The following is a 10,012-nucleotide window of genomic DNA, read 5'->3' as shown; positions in this document are numbered from 1 at the left end:
GGATCGGATCTCAATCCATCCTCAACACATCTGGTTGTGTTTACACCTGTATCTGAGACTGTCCATTTTTTACCCAATCACCAAACCACATGTAAACTGAGTCTTGGTGGTAGTATCAAAAAGTGATAGATGCATACATGAGTCAAATTCAAGACTGCAAACTTGAATTATTTCAATTCACTTTCTTCAAGAAATGAAAGAGCACATTGGACGTCAATTTCAATGTTTTATTTTCATAAAGGCTCTCGTTTTTTTTGACATGACCTATAAAGTCTTTAACATAAAAAGACAGATCCTTTCTGACATGAGGGCCAGAAAACTCAGACTTTGAGAAAAACCTTTAAAATTATGACAGAAATAGAAAAACTGTACTTGGTATCTTTATACTTTATCTGTACTTAATCTTTATAATATCTCATCTTTGAATATATTCTTTTCGGGATATATTCCATTTATTACGAGAGTGCCAAGAAGAGAAAAAAATGCCACAAAGGTCAGGACGGCACGCAAGGCTTTGAACCAGCTAGGGTAAGTGGGTAGTAGAGACAGATCATAGTGTAGGGACACTCCCAGTGCCATGATAACCATGGTTCCTGCAGAAATAACATTGTCGCTCATCAGCATGGTCACCCATGCTAACAGGGAAGGAACCACGCTGTTAGCCAGGTTAATCCAGTCAGGTTTGGCTGGACTGCTATCAGGAAGAGCAAACCCCCATCGAGCTCCACCGAGAAAGGAAACAATAGAGGCACCGTATGCTAACTGAGCATAGGCAAGCTCAGGAGAGAAGCTCTCAGTTACAGCCATGAACAGAGTCGGGGTGACGAAAGGAATCAGCCCTGCAAATCCAAGAAACAGGGCGGGTTTGGGACTCTTCCACAAGTCCTTCATGTCATAGCGCAGCAGGTCCAGCTCCCTTGGAGGAGCTTCGGGCTGTGGTCGCTTCTTCAGCCTCACAGCAGAGGAGTGGAAATGTTGGCTCCTTGTGAAATATGACGCAGTAATATTTTGAGCCCCTCTGAGGAGCTCAGTCCCCCTCAGACTCCAATCTTCAGGACATTTTCCTCGTCCGTCATTATAGTCTGAAAACAATGGCTTTGCTTTTGAGGCCCAGCAGGTCTGCCTGGAGATGGATCCACCTTTGTGAGCTCCAGTGAGGACTGATGTGAAGCATCTTTGAGGAGGACCTGCATATTGCCACACCTAAAAGATAATTACATTACACATTTGTTAAAATTAATATGAGATTTCTTAATAAGTGAGCATTTTTAGATTATAATCTGAAAGTGTTCTTACCTTTTGGGCCGTTAACGTGCTTCTTCTAAGAACAACAGAGAACATCTGATGATAAAGATAAAAATAAACAAGGTTAGAAAACAAATTAAATAGTTATTAACAATGGGGTTTGATTTTTTATAAAAAGGCAAAGCGTTTGTAAATTGTGGAGACTAAATTTAAAACAGATCGGGAACTAAAGATGATGCTTCTTGAATCAAAATTAGTCTCAAAATAATGTGGTCTGTAAAAGGTTAGAAAATAGTGAAAAATGCCCCACGTGTTAAAAGCAATGATTGACATGTTTGTGTTGGTTGCTCTGTTGAATCAATCCCAGTTAAGCTGAGAAGTTTAAGCTGTGTCTCAAAACTGTTTTAGATTAAGCAGATTTACTGGTTCCATATAAATACACTTTGTTCACTATTGACAATAACTCTAGTGCTTAGAAAGTTACAGGGAATAAACAAATCGAACCAATCTCAATTTAAATGCTGCACTGCTCGTTTCTAATGCATCACCGCTGCTGAGTTATCTAACAGCTATCTTTATATAGATGCTCATTATTTCAGTCCTTAGTATTAACACGACAACACATTTAAGACAGCTATGCAATAAAATTACCTCTGTTCAGGTTCAAAACATCATACTGTAAGCATTTATTTCTCCAGGGGTCATGGAAGCAGTGCGAATCACAACGGTACGCTGGTGTATTCCTTCCGTGATCGCCAAGAGGAGTCTTCAACTAACGTTCCACCACAAACCTTTACATGAAACAGAAGCGAGCTATCAGGGGATTAGCTGTTTCACTGATAATTATTCAAGAGGACAGAAATTCAACAAAAACGTGATAGTAAACTGTAATAGTTTCAGACAAGCACTTTGCTCTACTGCTATTCCTCTCTTCTTTTATACGATTTTAACATGACCGAGAACACTCGGTGATCGATTAATCAGACTGATAATCGAGGGCGTCGTTTAGTCTGGGAGGTAACATGAGGAACTGAAATCAAATTTTAAAAGTTTTTAAGGAAATTTAAAAACGAATGATATCATTTAGTCAAATAAATAACAGATACTATTTATATGAATTGTTGAATATATATGGGGATGTAACTATTGCACGAGAGGAACAATGCGATTAATTCTGAGATTGTTTAGTGGTTAGTTTGCTTTTTATGATTTAGATTTCCCTGATCTTACTTCAATGTCATTGTTTTTATCCATGCAACTTCTAAAAATAGGGACAATTTTAAGTCTTTTAAAAACAAATATCTGCAGAAATATGGTTTATTAATGATTTTTAAAGTAATTCAATTTTGATACAATTAGTGCACCAATAATTGAATAACAGTGGCCCAGTTCAGGGACAAATACATGATCTTTAAAAGTGTCAGAGTTATACCTGCTGTTTAGAAATATTAACAAATATTGTACTGATAAAACAAGACAAAAAACTCATTGATTAAAGTAGATTTAGCCAAGGTCGATACTACAAAGATTGATTTGTCTCTTGGTGCTTTTGACCTCATTTACAAGAGACCATCTCTGGATCATATATTAGCAGGCCACGACTTTTTTTTTTAATGCAGTCCTGTAATTGTAGTCTCTGTAGAGCAGGAGTAAATATTGTGATTAAACTGGCCCAAAGTAAGGCCTAGTTTATGGATTCTCACATTACACAATACAGCCATAATGCTGCTGAACTGTGCCTCTAAATATCTGTGACAGTTTATTCTTTATTAAGATTATTAAGACTTAGAGAAAGATATATTTTATTCATACAGGAGACAGGTTAAGGCTCACAGGAAGAGCAATTTGTGAGAGTGCTTTAAAGATAAGGTAAAATAACAAAATGACAGTGACAGTGACATTCAAGTCAACAAAGAAACTTTAGATGTGTGGAATATTTTCCAGTGACAAAACCAAGAAGCACCTTTAATCTTCATGTAACACCAAGGACTAAGATAACAAAATAATGGGAAATGTAGAGACACAACAGCATACTTTTTTTCTGTTCCATAAACACGACTGTTTAGAGTTTTTCAGAAATTATAGTATTCAATATCTTTCCCACTGATTTGTCTGTCAAATTCTTTGTAAACACGAAGCACATCTCACCATTGATTGAGTACATACATGTAGGTCTGTCTCTATGACCTTTTAACCGACACCAAAGTAATGCATGTAACACCAAAACTGCACAGAGGGGGGCAGTCATACAAAAAGAATAAGTTGGCAGAAAGTGATGAAAAACTGCATGCAGCATGAGGAGAATAATGTTGAGGAGATCTGTGCTGCTCGTGAGTTACAGCCAAAACTTAGCAGAAGGAGCATAATGAATATCAGGAAAGTAAGTTGTGAGAGGAATTATGTGCTAAATTGGAAAACCTTTAATTGAGAGCTCTGTCATTTCACAAGTGTTGTAAAAAAGTGAACACAATGTAATCAATAAGCTCTTATGCAAAATCATGAAGGGGTGGAATGATCAGGAGAATAAGATGCATCATGTAACCATAGAATTAAAAATAGGAAACAGTTGTCTTCAGGCTCTCCCAGTAGAGAGTGTTTAGACAGCTCCATCACTCTGAAAAACAACAACAAAAACAACAGATTACTTATGTGGTTTAGTCTCTAAACTGAAGATGGTTAAGCTATATAAAGTGATACATTTAACCATAGTTATTGGCTGCACAGTTTGGATTTAACGAGAACGTAAAAAAAAATAAATATCTACAATAATAAATAATGATATAAATATAATAATATTATAATAACAATCAAGTTTGTAAAATAGTGTACATTATATTAATGTTAAAGTTTTTGAAAATATCTGGTGATGCCAGAAAAGCAAACTCTTATTTAACACCCTATGAGATCCTCAAAAATCAGCAAGCCATAACATTTTGCATTCACCTTTATTGAAATACTCTTAATAAATCTTTTCTGTTGTGGCTAAAAAAAAAAAATAACAGCATCACAACTGATTGATGTTAATTCCTCTCAGCTAAATCATCTTTGATTAGATACTGACCCCTCCACAGCATCCACAGCAGTCCCCACAGAGAGCTCCCAGCAGGCCGTTCACCACCTGCACAGCACACAGCGCCATCTGGATCAAACCTATGACCAGCAGCACAGAGAACAGGGAGAGATGCCAGGACACGATGTTGCCTGGCCCTTTACACTCCTCCCACAGAGTTGTGTTGCTCAGGTAGTCACTGGGAAGAGAGAATAAAGAAGAGTCAGGAAGGTTCAATCGATTGATACTGTCAGGTAAAGAGTTGGTTAATTATTGAATGAGCACAGAAGTTTGCAGCCGCCTAAAAGGTATTGGAGTACAAGCTTTATTAGACTAGTTTTCTTGCATTAAATCTTCATGCTAGTTATTTTAAGTAAAAGTGATTTTAATGTCAGCGACAGTAAGGATATAAAGTTTAAAGGACAGTTTCAGATGAATAAATACCCAACAGAAAAGAGATAAGTTCTTCTTGTTTTACCAAAAACACATATTTAAATTGAAAGTTTGTATTTACTTTTCCTCTTTTAAATGATCAACTAATTGGAAACCAGAAGGTGTTTGATGAAGAGCAGAGACTGTATATAGAAACGGATGCTTTTAATGTTAACTAACTGTGAAGCCAAAAGATTTAGAGCTCCCCCTACTGACTGGCTGCAGTATACCCTGCTTCCCCATGTTAACAGATGGAACATAGGTCAAACTACAAAATTGAAACGCAGTTTTTATATGCTGATTTATGTCCAAAGCAGAGTAGAGGAGTTACAGCTCGAGAAAACATAACTCTCCATGACCATGAGTGTCTGCTTCAAACCAACACAAGAGGAGATAACAGATCAAATTTCCCATTCAAAAGCTGAAAAATACACCTAAAGGGATATTTAAACTTTATTATGTCCCACTTTTTTACCATTTTCTTCTCTTTGAATTACTGGGAATAAAAGACCAGTTAGGTTTATGGAGGAAGTTGTGCTTAATTTTTGCTCGGCCAGACAATGTGACTTCAGAAATCTTCCAGCATTTCCATATTGACACATTTCCACACACTTCTAGCTCTGTCCTCACATGCAATTGCGAACACCTGTGGTACAACATTGTAAGCCTCTAACTATAAGTAAATAAGTAACAAAGTAAACAGCCTGAGCTTGTTTCCTGAAATGTCAAACTGTTCCTATGAAACAAAAAAAATAAAAGAAGTCAAAGTTAAACACTGATGTGAACTGTACAGGCTGTGGTTGTTTGGCTCACCCATTGGAGAAGGGCGTGTCCCACTTGAACGTGTCGGTGCCATTCAAAACCTTACACAGAGGTCCTTGGTCTATGGCCAGAGAAGAAACTATAACTGAGTAACCAGCGCCCATCACACCCACAGCTGCAAACAGAATAGAACTCAGCATCTGCAGAGAGAGAGAAAATGGTCACTCATATTGGAAATCAATAACGTTTTGCAGTGAACAGGGTATGAGTGGGCATGTGCAGAGACCTGATGGTCCAGTAACCTTTTTGACAATTCTTTCCATCATCCCTCTAACACACTCACACACCTTCACATTCCTGAAGTATTGATCTGTATGTGTGACTGTACCAGAACAATACCAGCTCTGTGTGATAAAGTCAGGTGGAACTCCCATTTGAGGACCTTTGCCTGGGTTTCATACTCTGTGTTAATTTTGAAGGAGTGTTTCCACAGTCAGTGTTTTAATGTACTCTGTGTTTGGACTCTAACAGGTGGCATTAAGCACTACATACAGGACGGAGTGGTCAGACTAAAAAAACGTGTAACTATCCTGTGATCCTTAACCCCTAATTATCTCCCCTTGTTTTTTGTTTAATCTAAGAGGCCACGTTTTTATGTATCCAAACCAAAAAGTCAGAATGAAAAAAAAGTTTTTAAAACTTGTGTAAAATCTTCTGCAGAATAAAGACAAGCTTTGCAATTGTAATTTCTGCTTCCAGTAATCAAACAGACTGAAATCAATTCTGAAGCCCATGAGGACCTACAAAATCAAATGAGATCATCAGCATGCTGATCGAACTTTTCTAGTATGCTGTCCATTTTAATGCCTGAAACAGCTACTGCAAGGTAGGTGCAGGACAAAGTATGAAGCATGCTATTGGAAACCACCTTTCTCTACATTTTCCATTACATTTTTACTTTAAAAGGAAACATTATGAGTCTTTTTTAAAATGAACACTACAAACACATGTAAAGAACAAAATAAGCGAGGAAATAAGCAGCAAGGGTGTATCCAGAGGATCGGCCAGGGTGGTATGGGCTCTCTTGAAATTTGATTGGACACCACAAAATTCTAAATTATTATTGGCTATTTTCCCTGTCAGAGGCAGAACTTGTGTTCACACCAAGCGGCAACCTCTCAAAATATGAAGCCCATGCGGAAGTGTTATAAACTGCAGCCTTCTCTTTACCTCCCACTAGCTCAACAGAGGTTAGGTTGAGTTCAGAATTACCAATGTGGCTGAACCTCTTCTTATTGAGCCTTTAAAGAATAGAGCTTGGGTGCCCCATGTACAGAGGCTATAGTCCTCAAAGAAGTTAACAGCGAAAAATGTCCTCACCGCAAATCTCCGCCCACAGCTTTCATTGCCACAGCAACCGCAGCAGTCATTGTTCTTCAGACCCAGGAAGACCAGAGCTGGGAAGATCATCTGTTGCCCAAACACACCCAAAATACACACACACACACACACACACACACACACACACACACACACACACACACACACACACACACACACACACACACACACACACATATACATACAAAGTTTTAGGAGATAATCAATTTTTTCTCTACTGGCAGTAATTAAACTCCTTAATGTCCAAACATGATCAGTAAAATGTTTCGTAATATATGACTAGCTAAAGAACTAACCGTTAAAGCTGAAACAATTTCCATCTGAATTAACCTTTTTCTATTTAAAAAATATAAATTGTAGCTTTAAAAACCCCACAGATTTTCAAATTTAGTACACCAACAGTCTATTGTTTTATTTCCTACATATACCAGCGATAAGGTGACTATTCTTATTACATCAACTCAAACAGATGCTACTGTTAACATGTTAGAGGTTAAACTGTAAGCTGACTACTCAGTCTGCTTAGTGATATTTCTCTTTCAGGTGGAAAAACTTTGCATTTTTAAGAATTAGTTTCTTAATGTGACAATTAACATTCTTCAATGTAAATTGTTTTTTGGTCAGTTCTTTGTTTTTATCACACTCTGTTGGTTGCACTATGTTTGGGATCTCATGACACAATGAAAGCAAACTTCCAATCCAGAATATATTAATGCAGTCTTCTGTATTTCAGGAAATGTAAACAATGATTTAATTGTGGTAATACTTATATACAACGTATGATGAAAAAATATGTTTATTTGGAGCCCTAGTGAATATTAATAGTCATTCATAATTTGCTGTCCTTATGAGCCCACAAAGACACACAGATAATATATTCTATAGTATGGCAACATATAAAACTTCTGTGAAAACCTCATAGTGATCCCCAAATAGTTGTCTTCTCGATGAAAGCAGCTGTGTGCCTCGTCTACTCTGTGATAAGTGTGACGTTACAGTGATGTGTTTTCACAAGCTTTCACTGACAGTGTGTTTAGTGTAATCTACTCACCAGCACTCCAGATCCCAGAATGCCTCCAAAGTACAAGACCTGCTCTGTGATGTGTTCAATGTCCACAGATTCTCCGCCGGGGAAGAAGAGCAGGATGTTACACAGCACACTCACGATGCACAGAGGCATCAGAGTGATCCCCAGACATTTGGCAAAGCCGCCTGAACACATTTTGACACTGATGCTTCAAGCTCCTCAACTACTTACAACTTCTTCAGGAGTCCTTCTATGACCTTAATTTGGGTCACTCCACCTGTTGACTTATATCTATATTGCAGCTTCAAAACACAAACTAATTTGTTGTCCTCACACCTCCTTGGCTGGACTGTTTCCTGATCAAGCTATGTCCACTTTGCTCCTCACCTGAACCGTTTCCTATGATGGCCGATGCTTTAGTTGAACCTTTATAGTGCCCTCCACCCTGCCTGTCCCTCTGAGTGATGTCACTGCTCCACTTTTACAGCAGCCAGCTGTAATATGTATGATCACAAACACACACAAATGTACTGGGAGTGCATGCAAACACACACACACACACACACACACACACACACACACACACACACACACACACACACACACACACACACAAATGTGGGATCACATACCCCGTCTATGCACACAGAAGACAGTGGTTAATGTTCTACCACGTATTTTGTGTACATGGAGACAGAAGAGGAAGTGACAGTCGATCAATACAGCCCGGCCCTCTTGGCTACCGGTAGTTTGTATCTCCCTCTGGTTCAGTTAGTAATGAGAAAGAACTCTTTATTAGTTAGGACGTTCTATTTACAGTTTAACTTCTCATTATGTGTCATTACAATAAAACACAAAAAGGGTTCAGAATAGAGAGAAATTGAAGATCACTCAACCACAAACCTGCCTAGAACTCTCTACTTTGGATGTAAATAACTAGCTTTATCAAGTTGTCATAGAGTCAGACATGTTTATTGGAAGTTTGAACTAATAAGTGATGCAATCCTGGAATTATTGTCCACAGAAAAAGATCTCCATGTTTAGTGAAATTAAATAATGATCATATTTTACCCCCACAATGTAGCTATCATTGGTGTATTTTTAACATTTAACATTCTTTTTATGGATGTTCACTGTGAAAACAATAGCTTAACAAACATTTTGCATAGTTGGTCCAAAAGTCACATTCAGCATTCATCAGTACAGCATAGTACAGTTGTAATAGACAGTTGTAGTGTACATGAGCAGAACAATCCTTAAGCCCTTAAGTATCTTCATTAGAAATTGCACTTCATGTTTAGAAGATTCAGAGGTTTCTCCAATTTTCTTTTAAAAAGATGAGCTCTTCCTCCAATACAGTATCTCAACATCAGATATCAGAGATTTCCACAATATAACAGATGGAGATTCATTCATCACTGTACTTATGTCACCACATACTGCCTTCCAGAATAATTGAATCTTTCCACACTCCCAGAGGCAGTGTATTCTAGTTCCAGTATTTGTTTTGCACTTTGGACAGATTGGGGAGGGCTCCTGCTGTAAAGTTAATGTAAATATATAGAGAAATATAAACATTATGTAATATAAGTGTTTTATTTGTTTAAATTAATAATGTGTTAATGTGCCAAATATGATTTAAATGACAAACCTAATGTAAGTAAGCAAAGAATCCTAAGAACTTAATGTATCAAGGAAAACTTGATGAATTCTATTGGAACAAAAAAAACTTGGATTTTAGCTTAAAGCTGCTGTTGGTAGTCGTGATATAAACATCAGTTTGGAGAGAGATTTTGAATGTTAACACTACCCCACCCCACCAGATTTCATTACTTCTTGTGCTTGTTCTATGAGTAGTGCCGGCTTCCCAGCCATTCAGGACAACCTAGTAGGGGCCGCCACTCGACCAATCGGGACAGAGGGTCGAAAAGTACCTCTGGTGGTCCTTGATAACGGGAATGAAGGGGAATCCTAACATTGCTTGATACAAATCCATTGAAAAACACAGAGATTTGGCCAATAATCTCAAATGACTTCAATTACTGTTAAGTACCGACAGGTATTATGACTTTTTTTCCAATCCCAGAAGAAAAAAA

The 10,012-nt window shown here is 37.7% G+C and overlaps 2 protein-coding genes across 2 annotated transcripts; both read right to left on the bottom strand.

Annotated features, from left to right (window-relative positions):
- Positions 1–213: 213 nt before the first annotated feature.
- Positions 214–2,202, bottom strand: LOC117830697 (transmembrane protein 69-like). The gene is made up of 3 exons (XM_034708928.1): positions 1,897–2,202; positions 1,297–1,341; positions 214–1,203 (listed from the first exon to the last, which is right to left on the bottom strand). Exons 2-3 carry the CDS (start codon positions 1,339–1,341, stop codon positions 406–408), a joined length of 843 nt encoding a protein of 280 aa, XP_034564819.1. The 5' UTR covers positions 1,897–2,202; the 3' UTR covers positions 214–405.
- Positions 2,203–3,650: 1,448 nt separating this feature from the next.
- On the bottom strand, positions 3,651–9,855 carry tm4sf4 (transmembrane 4 L six family member 4). The gene is made up of 6 exons (XM_034712334.1): positions 9,750–9,855; positions 7,941–8,446; positions 6,869–6,958; positions 5,540–5,688; positions 4,307–4,493; positions 3,651–3,859 (listed from the first exon to the last, which is right to left on the bottom strand). Exons 2-6 carry the CDS (start codon positions 8,109–8,111, stop codon positions 3,842–3,844), a joined length of 615 nt encoding a protein of 204 aa, XP_034568225.1. The 5' UTR covers positions 8,112–8,446; positions 9,750–9,855; the 3' UTR covers positions 3,651–3,841.
- Positions 9,856–10,012: the final 157 nt, after the last annotated feature.

Source organism: Notolabrus celidotus, chromosome 2, assembly GCF_009762535.1.
Source record: "Notolabrus celidotus isolate fNotCel1 chromosome 2, fNotCel1.pri, whole genome shotgun sequence".
In the NCBI taxonomy this organism is placed as follows: domain Eukaryota; kingdom Metazoa; phylum Chordata; class Actinopteri; order Labriformes; family Labridae; genus Notolabrus; species Notolabrus celidotus.
This window is presented reverse-complemented; position numbering and strand designations above follow the sequence as displayed.

Bases quoted from the DNA above. Each gene is read 5' to 3' on its own strand.
- LOC117830697 (XM_034708928.1), bottom strand. From the start codon at position 1,341: ATGTTCTCTGTTGTTCTTAGAAGAAGCACGTTAACGGCCCAAAAG. The intron at 1,204-1,296 runs GTAAGAACACTT...ATTATCTTTTAG, and splicing joins GCACGTTAACGGCCCAAAAG to GTGTGGCAATATGCAGGTCC.
- tm4sf4 (XM_034712334.1), bottom strand. From the start codon at position 8,111: ATGTGTTCAGGCGGCTTTGCCAAATGTCTGGGGATCACTCTGATGCCT. The intron at 5,689-6,868 runs GTGAGGACATTT...CTCTCTCTGCAG, and splicing joins GCTGTGGGCGGAGATTTGCG to ATGCTGAGTTCTATTCTGTT. The intron at 4,494-5,539 runs GTGAGCCAAACA...CTCTCTTCCCAG, and splicing joins GACACGCCCTTCTCCAATGG to TGACTACCTGAGCAACACAA.